This window comes from Bos indicus, chromosome 21 (genome assembly GCF_029378745.1).
Source record: "Bos indicus isolate NIAB-ARS_2022 breed Sahiwal x Tharparkar chromosome 21, NIAB-ARS_B.indTharparkar_mat_pri_1.0, whole genome shotgun sequence".
NCBI lineage: Eukaryota > Metazoa > Chordata > Mammalia > Artiodactyla > Bovidae > Bos > Bos indicus.
Genome location: NC_091780.1, coordinates 70,133,094 through 70,149,879, shown reverse-complemented (window position 1 = coordinate 70,149,879; position 16,786 = coordinate 70,133,094). Strand labels below are relative to the sequence as shown.

Below are 16,786 nucleotides of genomic sequence, written 5' to 3'. Positions count from 1 at the left end.
CCTAATCAATGAAGTGTCAAGACTTTTTCCTCTTGTGTGTTTGCCCATAAGGACCCACCTTCTGAACAAGTGTCCAGAACAGTTTCTGTCCATGAGGGGATGCCCTCAGAAGCAGCATCTCACATACAAGCACTCTCCCCCACAAACTCAAGGAAGGTCTTTGCTGCTGCTGAGTTGCTTCAGTCGTGTCCGACTCTGAGCGACTCCATAGACGGCAGCCCACCAGACTCCCACGTCCCTGGGGTTCTCCAGGCAAAAACACTGGAGTGGGTTGCCATTTCCTTCTCCAATGCATGAAAGTGAAAAGTGAAAGTGAAGTCGCTCAGTTGTGTCCGACTCTTAGCGACCCCATGGACTGCAGCCCACCAGGCTCCTCCATCCAAGGGATTTTCCAGGCAAGAGTACTGGAGTAGGGTGCCATGGTCTTTATCACTTGTCAAATCTCACCACATCCAGGACATCCGGTCTACCTCAGTGCAGGCTCTAGGAAACAAGGTCCTAGAGTGGGATTCACTCACCAAGTCTGCAGGGTTTGGAGAGCCCTGGGCCCACTCACAGCCCCCACCCCAGGCAAGGTCTCTGATCACCCAAGCAGATGTCATCTCTGTCTTCTCCATCTCCTGAACGCTGTGAGCCAGAATTTCAAGGAGCTGAGACCTCCCTCCCATCACAGCTCACCCAGTGGTCTTCCCCTCTGCCATGGACATCAAGGCCCAAGAACCCTTGTAGCTCACTGGCTATTTTCAGAAGCAATTGCATGGATGTGCCCTGACTCTAATGAGGCAGCTGATGACCAGGGCAACCTTTCCTCCTGCCTCAGGGGTCAAGTTCTCAACTGGACTCCACATCCTGCTTAGGGCAGCCCAGTCAAGGACACCTTCACACCTCATGCTCCAGAGTGGGGTAGGTCACCCACCCTCCAGAGTGGTGTGGGCGGAAGACAGAGACTGACTCAGCATCGCCAGCGGGCCTGGTTCCAGCTGCTCCATCACGGATCCAGACGCGCCACCTGGCAAGTTGCTGGGGCACACGCCTGTAGCATCCTGTCCTTTCTCTGGTTTGAGGAGGGTGGGGGCAGGACGGGATCCCAGAACTCAGCCACGGGATGCCATAGAAGGAGCCCAGCCTGGGCATGAACACGGCCAGTCTGCAAGCTCTGGACCTGCCACCCCTGCACTTACCCAAGCTCTGCACACCATTGCTGGGAAGAGGCCATTGTGGGGTGGAGGGGGGAGGCAGGCCAGACTCTGAAGGGCTCAAAAAGTCAAAGCCATATCCTGTCACTCGTGGGGGCCAGACAAGGGCAGGGCTGCCGCCCACACAGGGCCCACCACGCTGTGACCTGGCTGATCCTGTGCCAGCAGGGCCCCGGCTGCCTGGGGCTGGAGATGCAAGTCCAGTGAGAGGGTCTGGCAGGGCACCGCGGGCACCTCCCCTCCCCCAAGCAGGAACCAGAGACGCAGGAGGGCCACAGCAGTTATTTCCTGGAGGGCCTGGGGCAGCCACATCCCCCATTTCCTGAAAGGGAGACACGAGGCCCCAGAGCCAAAACCAGGTCTATCAACAAGCCCCCCATCCTTCAGCCTCTTTGCTCGGCACACAGGTGGTGGTGGTGGTTTAGTCGCTAAGTCGTGTCCGACTCTTTGCGACCCCAAGGACTCTCGCCTGCCAGGCTCCTCTGTCCGTGGGATTCTTCAGGCAAGAATACTGGAGCCGGTTGCCATTCCCTTCTCCAGGGGATCTTCCCAACCCGGGAATCAAACCTGGGTCTTCTGCTTGCAGGCAGATTCTTGACTGACTGGGCGATGGGCACCCAGGTGGATGAATTAAAGCTTAGCTGGCAGTCCAAGTCCCTTTAAGGAGTGGGTGTACTTTCTCGCTCATGCTTTCCTTAAGCCTGTGCAGCAGAGTATCTTGCCTGAGAACTGGCCTTTCGTTAGGAGCTAATGATCACACGGCACAATGTCTTACTCATGGAAATGCTTTTCTGAGGCTCTATGTTAATGCTTATTGAGTCTTGCCTGGGGACCTATTTCTCAAGACTTGTATCCCTGATTACACAGCAACGGGATAGATCTCACCCAGAGATGTGCCCAGAACTCCCCGGCTAACCTCGTATGAACTTATCTCAGGACGTGTGCCTTGGGAAAGGGTCTGGTGAGGCTCTTACAACCTTGAGGCATGCTTCTTGCCTGTTCTCAGCAGCCAGTTGCGAAGTATTTAAGACTGAACTAGGCCGGTACTCTCCTACCCTCTCCTGATGTCTGTCAGAAGCTCTTTCTGTCACTTTCACTGCACTTCTGGAAGCACAGTGCACTTTTCTCCCATTCTGAAGGCTGTCTTTTCACCTTGCTGATAGTTTCCTTTGATGTGCAGAAGATTTTAAGGTTAATTAGGTCCCATTTGTTTATTTTTGCTTTTATTTCCAATATTCTGGGAGGTGGGTCATAGAGGATCCTGCTGTGATGTATGTCAGAGAGTGTTTTGCCTATGTTCTCCTCTAGGAGTTTTATAGTTTCTGGTCTTACGTTGAGATCTTTAATCCATTTTGAGTTTATTTTTGTGTATGGTGTTAGAAAGTGGTCTAGTTTCATTCTTTTACAAGTGGTTGACCAGATTTCCCAGCACCACTTGTTAAAGAGATTGTCTTTAATCCATTGTATATTCTTGCCTCCTTTGTCAAAGATAAGGTGTCCATATGTGCGTGGGTTTATCTCTGGGCTTTCTATTTTGTTCCATTGATCTATATTTCTGTCTTTGTGCCAGTACCATACTGTCTTGATAACTGTGGCTTTGTAGTAGAGCCTGAAGTCAGGTAGGTTGATTCCTCCAGTTCCATTCTTCTTTCTCAAGATCGCTTTGGCTATTCGAGGTTTTTTGTATTTCCATACAAATTGTGAAATTATTTGTTCTAGCTCTGTGAAGAATACTGTTGGTAGCTTGATAGGGATTGCATTGAATCTATAAATTGCTTTGGGTAGTATACTCATTTTCACTATATTGATTCTTCCAATCCATGAACATGGTATATTTCTCCATCTGTTAGTGTCCTCTTTGATTTCTTTCACCAGTGTTTTATAGTTTTCTATATATAGGTCTTTAGTTTCTTTAGGTAGATATATTCCTAAGTATTTTATTCTTTCCATTGCAATGGTGAATGGAATTTTTTCCTTAATTTATCTTTCTGTTTTCTCATTATTAGTGTATAGGAATGCAAGGGTTTTCTGTGTCTTGATTTTATATCCTGCAACTTTACTATAGTCATTGATTATTTCTAGTAATTTTCTGGTGGAATTTTTAGGGTTTTCTATGTAGAGGATCATGTCATCTGCGAATAGTGAGAGTTTTACTTCTTCTTTTCCAATTTGGATTCCTTTTATTTCTTTTTCTGCTCTGATTGCTGTGGCCAAAACTTCCAAAACTATGTTGAATAGTAATGGTGAAAGTGGGCACCCTTGACTTGTTCCTGACTTTAGAGGAAATGCTTTCAATTTTTCACCATTGAGGGTAATGTTTGCTGTGGGTTTGTCATATATAGCTTTTATTATGTTGAGGTATGTTCCTTCTATTCCTGCTTTCTGGAGAGTTTTATCATAAATGGATGTTGAATTTTGTCACAGGCTTTCTCTGCATCTATTGCGATAATCATATGGTTTTTATTTTTCAGTTTGTTAATGTGGTGTATTACATTGATTGTTTTGCGTATATTGAAGAATCCTTGCATCCCTGGGATAAAGCCCACTTGATCATGGTGTATGATCTTTGTAATGTGTTGTTGGATTCTGACTGCTAGAATTTTGTTAAGGATTTTTGCATCTATGTTCATCAGTGATATTGGCCTGTAGTTTTCTTTTTTTGTGGGATCTTTGTCAGGTTTTGGTGTTAGGGTGATGGTGGCCTCATAGAATGAGTTTGGAAGTTTACCTTCCTCTGCAATTTTCTGGAAGAGTTTGAGCAGGATAGGTGTTAGCTCTTCTCTAAATTTTTGGTAGAATTCAGCTGTGAAGCCGTCTGGACCTGGGCTTTTGTTTGCTGGAAGATTTTTGATTACAGTTTCAATTTCCGTGCTTGTGATGGGTCTGTTAAGATTTTCTATTTCTTCCTGGTCGAGTTTTGGAAAGTTGTACTTTTCTAAGAATTTGTCCATTTCTTCCACGTTGTCCATTTTATTGGCATATAATTGTTGATAGTAGTCTCTTATGATCCTTTGTATTTCTGTGTTGTCTGTTGTGATCTCTCCATTTTCGTTTCTAATTTTGTTGATTTGATTTTTCTCCCTTTGTTTCTTGATGAGTCTGGCTAATGGTTTGTCAATTTTATTTATCCTTTCAAAGAACCAGCTTTTGGCTTTGTTGATTTTTGCTATGGTCTCTTTTGTTTCTTTTGCATTTATTTCTGCTCTAATTTTTAAGATTTCTTTCCTTCTACTAACCCTGGGGTTCTTCATTTCTTCCTTTTCTAGTTGCTTTAGGTGTAGAGTTAGGTTATTTATTTGACTTTTTTCTTGTTTCTTGAGGTGTGCCTGTATTGCTATGAACTTTCCCCTTAGGACTGCTTTTACCGTGTCCCACAGGTTTTGGGTTGTTGTGTTTTCATTTTCATTCGTTTCTATGCAAATTTTGATTTCTTTTTTGATTTCTTCTGTGATTTGTTGGTTATTCAGCAGCGTGTTGTTCAGCCTCCATATGTTGGAATTTTTAATAGTTTTTCTCCTGTAATTGAGATCTAATCTTACTGCATTGTGGTCAGAAAAAATGCTTGGAATGATTTCTATTTTTTGGAATTTACCAAGGCTAGCTTTATGGCCCAGGATGTGATCTATCCTGGAGAAGGTTCCATGTGCGCTTGAGAAAAAGGTGAAATTCATTGTTTTGGGATGAAATGACCTATAGATATCAATTAGGTCTAACTGGTCTATTGTATCGTTTAAAGTTTGTGTTTCCTTGTTAGTTTTCTGTTTAGTTGATCTATCCATAGGTGTAAGTGGGGTATTAAAGTCTCCCACTATTATTGTGTTATTGTTAATTTCTCCTTTCATACTTGTTAGCATTTGTCTTACATACTGCGGTGCTCCCATGTTGGGTGCATATATATTTATAATTGTTATATCTTCCTCTCGGATTGATCCTTTGATCATTATGTAGTGACCTTCTTTGTCTCTTTCCACAGCCTTTGTTTTAAAGTCTATTTTATCTGATATGAGTATTGCTACTCCTGCTTTCTTTTGGTCCCTATTTGCATGGAAAATCTTTTTCCAGCCCTTCCCTTTCACTCTGTATGTGTCCCCTGTTTTGAGGTGGGTCTCTTGTAGACAACATATGTAGGGGTCTTGTTTTTGTATCCATTCAGCCAGTCTTTGTCTTTTGGTTGGGGCATTCAACCCATTTACGTTTAAGGTAATTACTGATAAGTATGATCCCGTTGCCATTTACTTTATTGTTTTGGGTTTGAGTTTATACACTATTTTTGTGTTTCCTGTCTAGAGAATATCCTTTAGTATTTGTTGGAGAGCTGGTTTGGTGGAGCAGAATTCTCTCAGCTTTTGCTTGTCTGAAAAGCTTTTGATTTCTCCTTCATACTTGAATGAGATCCTTGCTGGGTACAATAATCTGGGCTGTAGGTTATTTTCTTTCATCATTTTAAGTATGTCCTGCCATTCCCTCCTGGCTTGAAGAGTTTCTATTGAAAGATCAGCTGTTATCCTTATGGGAATTCCCTTGTGTGTTATTTGTTGTTTTTCCCTTGCCGCTTTTAATATTTGTTCTTTGTGTTTGATCTTTGTTAATTTGATAAATATGTGTCTTGGGGTGTTTCTCCTTGGGTTTATCCTGTTTGGGATTCTCTGGGTTTCTTGGACTTGGGTGATTATTTCTTTCCCCATTTTAGGGAAGTTTTCCACTATTATCTCCTCAAGTATTTTCTCATGGTCTTTCTTTTTGTCTTCTTCTTCTGGAACCCCTATGATTCGAATGTTGTAGCGTTTAATATTGTCCTGGAGGTCTCTGAGATTGTCCTCATTTCTTTTAATTCGTTTTTCTTTTATCCTCTCTGATTCTCAAGCACCTTTCAAGGGCCGGATGACTACCTGGTGTGCGAAGTCCAGCACCCCAAGGGAGGAAAGACCGTTGGAACCGTGAGGGTGGTCCCCAGAGGTGAGCCAGGCTCCGCCCATGGCCGGGGTGGGGGTGGGACCAGGGGAGCCCACGTCCGCCCTTCCTGTCCACCTTGCAGCCCCTCCCCCAGGGCACAGCGCATTCTGACCCTCACCTGCTCCCTGCTCCTCTGGTTTCAGCATCGACTCCAACCTCGACCACTTCAGTGCCTTCTCTGATATCCGGGTCAGAGGGCTCCATCAAGGCCGTCAGCACGCAGAGCAGCCCAGGTGAGCAGCCCCACCCACGCACACCTGTCTGCCCGTCCCTCCGCTGCCCCTTCAGGCCGCCCTCGAAGACTTCTCTGTTGAGTCCTTAAGTCACACCTTGAGCCAGGAAGTCACACCTGAACTCAGGGGCACCGACTGTGGGCCAGGCCCGGGCTCGGCACTGCCAGATGCCACCTCAGGCCCCTGTGTGGCCCTCAGCCCCTCGTGAACGGGTGAGGTGCCCAGATCACACTGGGAGGCGAATGGTGAGAGGGAGGCCCACAGGCCAGCTCTGGACTCCCCTGGTCCAGCCCACACAAGGAACTGAGTGTGGAGCTGAGACCCTCACAGACACTGTGCCGCCTGCCAGGCTGCCCTGCCCCCAACCTGCACCTGGCTCCAGCTTCTCTGAGTGCCGGGCACCCAGCTGGGGCCCAGAGTCACCCCTCACCCTGGATGCACCCCTGGCCCAGACCAGGAGCTGCTGGAGGGAGCTGGGCAGTTCCCTCACTGGCCCCCGGGCCACTGGCGACCCTCCAAAGGGGACTATGGCTGTGATGTCTCCCTGGGTGGCCAGGGGTCTCTGGGGAGAGGGCCGGCCTGGGGCCAGGCGGGTGCCGCTGGCCAGCCCTCAACCCCACCGCTCCCACACCAAGACCCCCACACCTCTCCTCCCCCTCCCCGCAGAGTGTCAGAACCACACCCAGGCCCCCAGCGTCCACCTGCTGCCCCCAACCCCCCAGGGCCTCTGGCTCCTGGACAAGGCCGAGTTCACCTGCCTGGCCACGGGGGAGGCCCCGCTGGATGCCCGCTTCTCCTGGGAGGTGAATGGGCAGCCCCACGGCGGGGCCTTGGAGGAGGGACCCACCTGGCACATGAACAGCTCCTGGAGCCAGAGCAGCCGCCTGGCCCTGCCCAGGTCCCTGTGGGCCTCGGGCTCCAACGTCACCTGCACACTGAGTGGCCCCTGCCTGCGGTCACCGGTGACCCTGATGGCTCAGAGAGAACATGGTGAGGGCAGCCGCGGGCCCCACGGCACCCCGGCCACCTCCTTCCCCCGGGGACCCACCCCCTGGAGCCCCAGCTCGAGAGCATAACGCGGCTTCTCCCCGCAGCCGCCTCAGTGCCCGGCAATCTGACCCTCCGCACTGTGACCGCGCGTGGCCCCTTCTCCCATGCCTGGCTCCTGTGCGAGGTGTCCGGCTTCTCACCCGTGGACATCCTCCTCACGTGGCTGGAGAGCCAGCAAGAAGTGGAGCCTTCCCAGTTTGCCACGGCGCACACCACGGCCCAGGCTGGGCGTGCCTCATCCCACACCTGGAGTGTCCTGCGTGTCTCCAGCCCCCTGGACCACCCGGGGGCCACCTACACCTGTGTGGTCAGCCACGAGGCCTCCCGGACGCTCCTCAATGGCAGCTGCAGCCTGGACACTGGTGGTGAGTCACACGGGCCTGGGGCTCCATCTGAGCGGCCAGGACACGGGGAGGGGAGTGAGGGGCAGGCGTCCAGCCCACCCAGTGGGGGGGCCGGCAGAGAAGGTGTCCGACGGGGGCCCGAGGCAGTGGGCACTGGGAGAGGAAGGCTAGGCTTGCCCAGGGTCCAGGACCTAGCCTGCAGGCCTGAGCTGCTGTGGGCCCCACACTGAGTGGGGAAGACATGCAGACCACAGCCCAGGCGCTGACACCTCGCGAGAGACGGGCCTCGCATGGTGTGCCCTAAAGGCCACGCAGGGTGCCCGGGGGGCCGCCGCAGCATGCCCACACCCACCCCCGCCATGCGCCCCCCAGCAGGACCCCCGCCCACACCCCTGCCCCACACACCCCGTAGGGCCTCCTTCTTTAGACCCAGCCTAGCCTCACGCCGAAATGGCCGCCTGACACAGCCCGGGCACTGTGCAGCCTCGAGTCACAGGACACTCTGAACCGGCCTCCCCCAGAGGCTTGACCCAAACTTCCCACTTTCCTGTGGGAGCCAAAGCTACGTCCAGCAGCCAGGGCCACACTCTGTACAGGGCGAGTGGCAGAGGCTGCGGGAGGCCTGGCCAGACCCCAGGGCCCCTGAGGGGCGGGGGAACAGCCCCGCTCCAGGGACCGCAGCCGGCACCAGCCCTGGCCCCAGGGCTGACCAGCCGCTGGGCCTTCCCTGGCGGGCCCTCCTCCAGACCAGAGGAGGACGGCCAGAGCCGCTCCCTGTAAGGCAGCCTGGGTCTCCACAGCCGGAACAGCAGCTCCTCCTCGCTGGGCCAGCTGCCCCCCACTTCTAGCACTGCTGCCTGAGGGGCCTGCTGCTCTCCTTGAAGGACTCCCACGCTCCCCCCACCCCATCCCGTCCACCTGCATCTGAAGGCCACCCCTCCGTCTCGGTTCCAGGCCCAGCCCACCGCCACTGCCCTCTTCTCAAAGGAGGCCACTCGCAGCTCGGCCCAGGCCGGCAGCTGTGGTGGTCATTCTCACAAAGTAGCAGCTGGAAGGCTCCCCCGGGGGCCCCTGGCCTCTGCTTCCTGGTCCTGCTCTGGGGCCCCAGGCTCCTCAACCACGGGCCGCATCTCCGGAAAGCCTGCGTCAGCCCGGCCCCCCAGACTGCAGCCAGGGCCCTCTGCCCTCTGTCATCACAGAAGCCAAGACACCCGCCCAAGTCCTGCGCCCCTCGAATCGGCCCCTTCTGTCCGAAGACCCCACCCCAGTCCTCCTGTCCCTGCCGGTCTCACGGCCCAGGGCTGTCCCCCTTCAGCCCACCCTCCTCTCAGCTGCCAAGGTGACCTTCAAACACCCATCAAAGTTCTGCTTCCACGTAGGATGTAGAAGCCAGTAGGTCAGCCACTCTGGTGGTAACAAAAGGTCAATGCCAAATAAACCGTAAAAATCATGTTTATTTAAAGTCTCAGACGAGCCGAGGACTCAGTGTCCAACTGGCCCAAATCCTTAGGTCAGAAGAGGCTGCTGGCAGGTATCCTTATCCTCAACAAAGGCGGACAGAGGCCTGGGCATCCGTAAGACGAGAGGGACGTGACGGAACCAGCCAGGGTTTAGTTCCCACACAGGCTGGCCCAGGGTGTGGGTACAGGCTAGCCCCCGAAAAATCCCCTGGGCCCATGACCCTCCACCCAGGGATTCTGCTGTGAGCAGCCCCTGAGAGCAGGTGGGGCCACAGCAGGAGAGGTCCAGGCTCAGAGCCTTTCCCGCCAGGAGGACGGGCCTCACCCCACTCCCACGCCAGGAGCCAGTAGCCAAGGAACCCGCCACCCAGCCCAACTCAACTCCTGGTGAAAACACAGCTCCTCACCCTCCCTGCCCGACAGAGGAGAGTGCGCTCACTCCACAGAAAGTATACGTGGGTCATCAACTTCACGCTCACTTTCTGTCTGTGCACCATGGCCGGCGTGCAATCAAAATTCCCTCGGCGTGCAAAGAAGCAGAAAACCTTCACCGTAGTCAGTATGAAAACAGCAAATAAAGCTAGACCGCGGGTGACCCAGACCTTGTGCTGAAAACAATTGCGATCGAGCTCTCGGCTTAAGCTGTGTGGGTGGCTCCTGTTGCCTTGAGAAAAACGTCCGACCCCACAGTTTCACGGGCTCTTCCCAAAGGGCTGCCCCAGCAGAGACAGGTGAAGGGGCGTGACCTTTCTCGCCTGCAGTTCTTCTCAACGTGGCCTCTCCAACCCGAGCTCTTTCCCGCCTTCTCACCCCGGCAGCTCCTGCCTGTCATTCACACGAGCTCTCCTGTGCGTCTGAGAAGACCTCTCTGACTCCATGGCTGGGCCATGGGGCAGCCGGGACCCCTGGCCTTTACCCGAACGGAGCTCATCCAGGGGGTCCTGTCATCGCATTTAGCCGCCTCACCGGCCCCAGACCACTCACCCCTGCATTCCATGTGTCTAGGACAGGTTCCTTCAAGTTCTCCATGGCAAAGGGCTGCTGCCTTTGAAAAATTTTCCAATGAATCATGGATCCATACCATTGCAGAACACAATATGAACTCATTAGCGGAAAACTGAGACAAACGGAAACCACGATGCATCGCTGTTTCATCATTAGATCCCACAGAGAGCGAGCACAGTCTCCATGCTTACTTCCTGTGCCCTGACCAGTGGTTCGTGGACGGCAGCCCTGCAGAGCCCACCTCCCACACCTCTGGTCAGGCTCAAGGCGGACCCCCAGGGAATGAATGCTCATGGAAAGAGGGACTAGGAAGTCCGGGCCGGGTGATGGGTCCCGGGACTTAGCACTTCCTCCTTGCCCCGGGCCCTCCCACTGGACTGGAGCGCGGCTCCACACGAGGGTTCTGAGCTGGCCGGCCCATCCTGCCCCGGCCCCCACCCCAGGTGCAGCAGGACTGACTTCTGAGGCACAGACTGGGCCCTGGCTTAAAGCCTCTGGTTCCCAGCCTCGACCTGCCCGGGCCTCCTGTGGACATCTCGGCCAGCTCCCCGCTGCAGTACACAAGGCTCCCGTCCACTCTCCTGACTCAGGGCCCTCGTGACACCGTTCCTCCTGCTGGGACACCGCCCGGCCTCACCTTTCACCCTCACACAGCAGCTGCTTCTACGAGAGGCTGTCGCTGCACCCTGCAGGGCGGGGCCTGAGGATCCACATCGGCATCAGGGCTGCCCACCCGCCGCCCGCACTCATGCTGGCATGAAGGCCGGCTTCAGGCCATCTGCCCCACTGTGCTTGTGCCCCATGCAGCTCTGTGCCCCATCGGGCCCTGTGACCCCGCTGTGCCCCGTCGGGCCCTCTGACCCCGCTGTGCCCCGTCGGGCCCTGTGACCCCTCTATGCCCCGTCGGGCCCTCTGACCCCTCTGTGCCCCATCAGGCCCTGTGACCTCTCTGTGCCCCGTCGGGCCCTGTGACCCCTCTGTGCCCCGTCGGGCCCTGTGACCCCTCTATGCCCCGTCGGGCCCTCTGACCCGTCTGTGCCCCATCAGGCCCTGTGACCTCTCTGTGCCCCATCGGGCCCTGTGACCCCTCTGTGCCCCGTCGGGCCCTGTGACCCCTCTGTGCCCCATCCGTGCCCCGCAGGGAGAAGGTTGTTCACACGGGGCCCCTAACGCCACTGGAGCCGTGTGGGGGGCTGTGGCCGTGCCCCACGGGCAGACTTCTTGTGGTCAGCAGCCTGCCGTGTGCTGGGGTGGGCGTGGGTCAGCCCTCAGCAGCGCCCACTCCCCCACAGGTCTGGCCACCTGGCCACCGTGGAGCCAGGACGAGAGCAGCGACGACGGCACGGATGTGGAGGATGCCAGCCCACTCTGGCTCACCTTCCTGGCCCTCTTCCTCGTCACTGTGGTCTACGGCGGCTTCGTCACCTTCATCAAGGCAGGTGGCCCGGGCAGGTGGGGCCCTATGTCCAGAGCCAGGGCCCCTAGGGTTGGCCAGGATCTCTGAGGGAGCCACCCACTCAGCCCTGGATAGGACGGGCACTAGGACTTACTCCCCAGGGTCACGGGGACGTGGGGTCCCCAGCTCGGCTGCCCAGGGGCCCTGGGTCTCAGAGCCCCAGCCCCTTCCTGACCCCGGGGCTTTTGCTGCAGGTGAAGTAGCCCCGGAGAGCAGACGCCGGGTCCACACGGACAGAACCTGGCCTCCACACCACCCACTGCTCCCAGAGGGCAGAGGAGCCCACACTGGACCCCACCCTGCGCACAGAGGCCGTGGAGCCCCACACTCGGTCCACCACAGAGCTCAGCCCCCAGGCCAAGAGGAGGGCATCATGGTGCAGAGAGGGGGCCCCAGGCTGGCCCTGCAGCCCCAGAGCCGGTGGTCTTGGCTGCAGACACCCCCTCCCCGTCCCCCACCGCCTCCGTGCCCACCGTCTGCTACATAAAGAGCTTTGGTCTTTCCTCCTGCCTCCCATTTCTGTGCCTCAGCCCTCAGATCTTCCAGGTGAGAGAGCCCAGGAGGCCGAGGGCAAACACCTGAGTGGGTCCACCCACACAGGAGAGGCGGGCAGGGTCAGGCACACAGCAGGGGGCTGCCTCGGGAGGAAGATGCCGAGCCGACTGCGCTGAAGGGACTGGGCACACCAGATGCGTGTGTCCACACCTGCACACACGGGTGCACACACAGGCAGCCCTCACACTTAAGCATGTGTGCACCTACAGTGGGGCCACACCCTGCACACACAAGCACACCCACACGCGTGCAGACACACAAACGCGGGGCACATGCGTGCGGGCACGCGTGCGGAGGTGTGCATCCACACACACGCACACACGTGGACTCACACTCAGAGACGTGAGAGCACACGTGCCCATGCACAACTCAGGTGTGTGCACACTCACACACACAAGAGAGGGCCCTAAGTGGGGGGAGCGGGAGAGGCTGGGCACACAGAGCCCCCATCAGACGGGCAGGAGGCACCCCTCACGCCCTCACAGAGGGCAGGGTGTGGAGGAAAGTGCTGCCTGAAGGGGCTTGGAGAAGACGCTGGCACTGGTCAGCTCCTGGTCACTCCTGGCCCTCGTGCCGCTGTCCAGAGTTCCTGCGGTAGGCGGGTGTGACCCTGGGCCCAGGCAGCCCCCAGGCAGGGAGGCCAGTGTGGCAGACACCCTTCCTCGGTGCTGGCCTCGGGCAGGTCCCGCCTGGCCTCCCCTCTCAGACCAGGAGGAGGGCATCCCGTCTCTGGCCAGTCCCAGTTTTGGACACGGTGTCTCACTCCTCTTGTCGGCTCCAGACTCCACACCATTCGTTCCCCTGCTCACTGGTTGGGTCCCCTGCTCACTGGTTGGGTCCCCTGCTCACTGGTTAGTTCCCCTGCTCACTAGTTAGTTCCCCTGCTCACTGGTTTGTTCCCCTGCTCTCTGGTTGGGTCTGGTTCTCCCTGCTCACTGGTTAGTTCCCCCTGGTCCTGGGCTTCCCCCTTGGCCCCCATCCGCCCCCCCACCTGGCGTATGGCCAGCAGCGCCTGTCCACAGCTCCTGCTCGCCTCTCATCCCAGACATGGACCTTACTGCATGTGTCAGGCCTGGAGGTCAGCAACGCATCTCACTCCCAATACACCAGGACCACAGTTCTAGACAGCAGGCCGACCCGCCCTACGGACACCAGTCCTGATCCCGCAGCCTCCAAGTCAGGGCTGAGCTTGGCTCCTGAGACGGGAGAGGGGCCCGGCACCTTGGCCTGGAGCCATCACCAGGCCCTCACAGGAGCAGCCGGGGGGCTGGCAGAGCAGAAGGCCTGAGAGGCGGACGAAGGACACAAGTCTACTGACTCTGAGGATGCAGGAGGGGCCATGAGCCGGGTTGAAGCTCTGGCAGGCAGAAGCACCAATGCAGAACCTTCCTGGGGTCTCCGGAGGACAGGCAGCCCTTACCATGCTTGCCAAGGCACAGCAAGACTGTTTCAGATTTGTAGCCTCACTGTGCAGGGAACAAATGTTTGCAGTAATTTGCTGAAGCCACAAAAACAAAGACACCAACTGTCTCTCCAGATCAGCCCTTCCCACTCGAGGCCATTATTGCTCCAGAAGAGGCCGGTGTCCTCCTGCCAAGGCCCCCCCATCCTCCCAGGGCTCAGGTGCAAACCCTGGGAAATAATTCCCTTCCTTGTGGCAGCCCATCCCAGGGGAGGCACAGACCTTGCCCTCTGCCTGTAATCTCCACCAGGAAGTGACACTTGCTGCCATGGCAGACCTGCTGCCCTCACGGGGGCAGTCGCCATGCCTGTGGGTCCTCGGGGACTTCCTCCGGTCAACCACCCACCCACTGCCCTGTGCCCTCTACAGCCCTCTCCTTCCAGCAGCGAGCAGCCCTGTCTCAAGATCTCAGATGAGGCCTCAGCTGGTCCACAGCCAGAAAGGGCCTCACGTTTTATCGGAAATTCGTCTGCAGGTCCTGGGGTTCCTTGCAGTACCCCCTCCCTGCCCCGGCCTCCTGTCCCGCCGCCCCTGCCTGCTCCCTTCCCTGCTGAGCTCTCAGCTCCCGCCCTTCCTGCACATTCTACGGGTCACACACTCGTCACACCAGCAGGTTGTCTCTTTATCCCAGAAAGCTAACCCCAAGAGCACAGGGACTCCCGATGCTCCGTGTGAGCAGAGACCGTGTGCAGCAGATGCCAGCAAGTACGCATGGAGAGACAGAGACCAAGGGCGCCCAGCACAGAACAGGCCACAAGGTCCCTGACTGACCAGAGTGTCCCCATGGTGACGGCCCTCCTAGACCGCCCCCTCGCCCACTCTTCCCATCTCAGTGAGTGACCACCTGCCAAGTGGGCCCCAAAAGATACCTCGAAGTCGTCTCCAGAGCTGGGGTGAGGCTGCTCCCGAGCCCACAGCCGGCAGGGTATTTCCAACCCTACATTTGTCTGGCAACCCCCGCTCAAACCCCATCATGGGTTCCTGTTACATCAAAAATGGAATCAGGGCTTCCCTGGTGGCCCTGCAGTCAAGAATCAGCCTTGCTTCAAAGGGGCCATGGGCCGAACCCCTGGTCGGGGAACTCATATGCCATGCAGCAACTGATCCCACAGCACAAACAGAAAGTCCGTGGGCTTCAGCGAAGACCCGAGGCAGCAAAATTAATAAAAATAAAACAAGAGAATGAAATCTAAATTTTCACGTCTGGAGCCCCACACTGGCCACGCACCCTGCTCTCAGCCATCCACGCCTGTGGCCCACTTTCCACAGGTGTCCCCACCTCTGGGGGCCCTAGGGGCTGCCGGCCCCAGCCTGGACAGCAGGACTGGCAGTTCCAGCACCCGCAGCCCCTGAGGCCTGTGTGAAGGGAGGAACCAATGTCCGGCCAGAGGGTTGAGGGCCTCGGAGCCTCCAAGGAAGACTCGCCCGTGGCCCCCAAGTGGCCACTCCCCTGGAGCCCCGTGCAGCCTCACGCCACCCCCCGCGGTCCCCAGGCCCACGCTTCTTGCCCCGCCTCCCGGGGGCTCAAGCCCTGAAACCCCACCTGCAGGCCCTGGGAGGCTGGGAGGGCTGTGGGACCCCAAGGCCCACAGATGTGACCCCCTGAGCCTGGGGCGCCAGTCTGAGTCAAGGGGTCTGGACTTGAGCTCTTTTCTGTGCAATAAACACTTTCACAGAATGCCTCAAAGCACAGCGTGAAGTGGGCTGTCACCCACAAGCTCCCCGCACCCCTCCTAGCTCGGAGCTCCCCTGACCACAGGAAAGCACATGAGCCGCCTGCCAGCAGACTTCCCCTTTCATCTGCCTGGAGGCTTATCTGCAGGAGGCAGGTGCCCCGGGGCCTCCACGTGGCTAGCCATCTCCCTTCCCGGCACCACCGCGGCCCAGGCTCCACTCTGCCACGAGCGTGGGGCCATTACCCCCTCACTCTGCAGCCCGCCTGCCCGCACACCCTCCTCCAGGGCCACGAACATCTGTTCCCAGCCGAGGCAGCAAACAGCACCCATCCGCCCTCCCTCACCTAAATCAAGGCCTGACAAGCCTGGTCCCAGGCTGTGGGAGTCACTTCCCAGACACCTGCACGGGGTTCAACTGCCCGCCCATCCCTTGGTGTTTGGGGGGAACAGTCTCAGCCAGTCCTGCTCCCCAAGGCTTATGGACCGAGGCCTCCCCAGACCTGGGCATGAGCGTGCCTGCACACTCCAGCCAGGGCTCACGTCCGTTCCTGGCCCACGGCCAGGCCCATGTTGCTGAGTCTATTCTGCATGACTTCTGGTGGGACAAGGCCTCAAAAGAGAGCCTGGAGATGGAAGAGCAAAGAGTCAGGACCCCTGGTCTCACCATCAGCACAAAAGCAAGGTCAGGACCAGCAGCATCCATGCAAATCAAAACTCAGACCAAAGGAAACGATGGGAGACTATTTATGTTCTGCTGGGGCACACAGGCGTTTTCTCAGAATGACACCACGGCCAGGAACTTTAAAAATAACATTGATAGATCTGCCTACAGAGAGAGAAAATTTTAATCTATAAAGAGAAACTCACAGTAAGCAAAGTTAAATGCTATGAGAGACAGATTGGCTGAAGTATGTAACCTGAAAAAGCCTGTATCAGTCAGGGTTCCTCAGAGAATAAATATCTGAGATAAACAGGTGAATGTACATGTGTACGTTGATATAAAGATATAAGGGAGAGAGACGTTAAGCAACTAGCAGCCCAGAGACCACGGGAAGAGGTGGTGCTACAGTTTCAGTCCAAGGGTATAATTCCTGCTCCCTTGGGGAACCGACTGAGTAGAGGAGGCCCACCCACGTGCAACAATCTGTTTCATTCAACATCTACTGATTTAAATGTTAAGCACATTTTTCAAACACCTTCACCCTTTCCATTAGTGTTTGATCAAATATGTGGGCCCTGCGACCTAGTCAAGTTAATCCATAAAATTAACCATCACACAGTCCAACTAAATAAACATTGAAATAAACAAAACAAATGGGACAAACTTCAAGTAAAAGTTTTCAGTGGGAGGTAGAGAGATCATCTCCAGTGGGTTGTAAACAACAAATAACCAGTA

At 55.8% G+C, this 16,786-nt stretch overlaps 2 gene segments (V, D, J or C); both read left to right on the top strand.

Annotated features, from left to right (window-relative positions):
• Positions 1-12,139, top strand: part of LOC139178370 (immunoglobulin heavy constant delta-like) — a 30,814-nt gene extending 18,675 nt beyond the window's left edge. The window contains 7 exon segments of the C gene segment in view: positions 6,072-6,152; positions 6,293-6,382; positions 6,835-6,975; positions 7,049-7,372; positions 7,477-7,797; positions 11,534-11,676; positions 11,892-12,139. Coding sequence covers positions 6,072-6,152; positions 6,293-6,382; positions 6,835-6,975; positions 7,049-7,372; positions 7,477-7,797; positions 11,534-11,676; positions 11,892-11,900 — 1,109 coding nt within the window.
• Positions 1-16,786, top strand: part of LOC139178304 (immunoglobulin heavy constant delta-like) — a 140,044-nt gene that overhangs the window by 56,920 nt on the left and 66,338 nt on the right.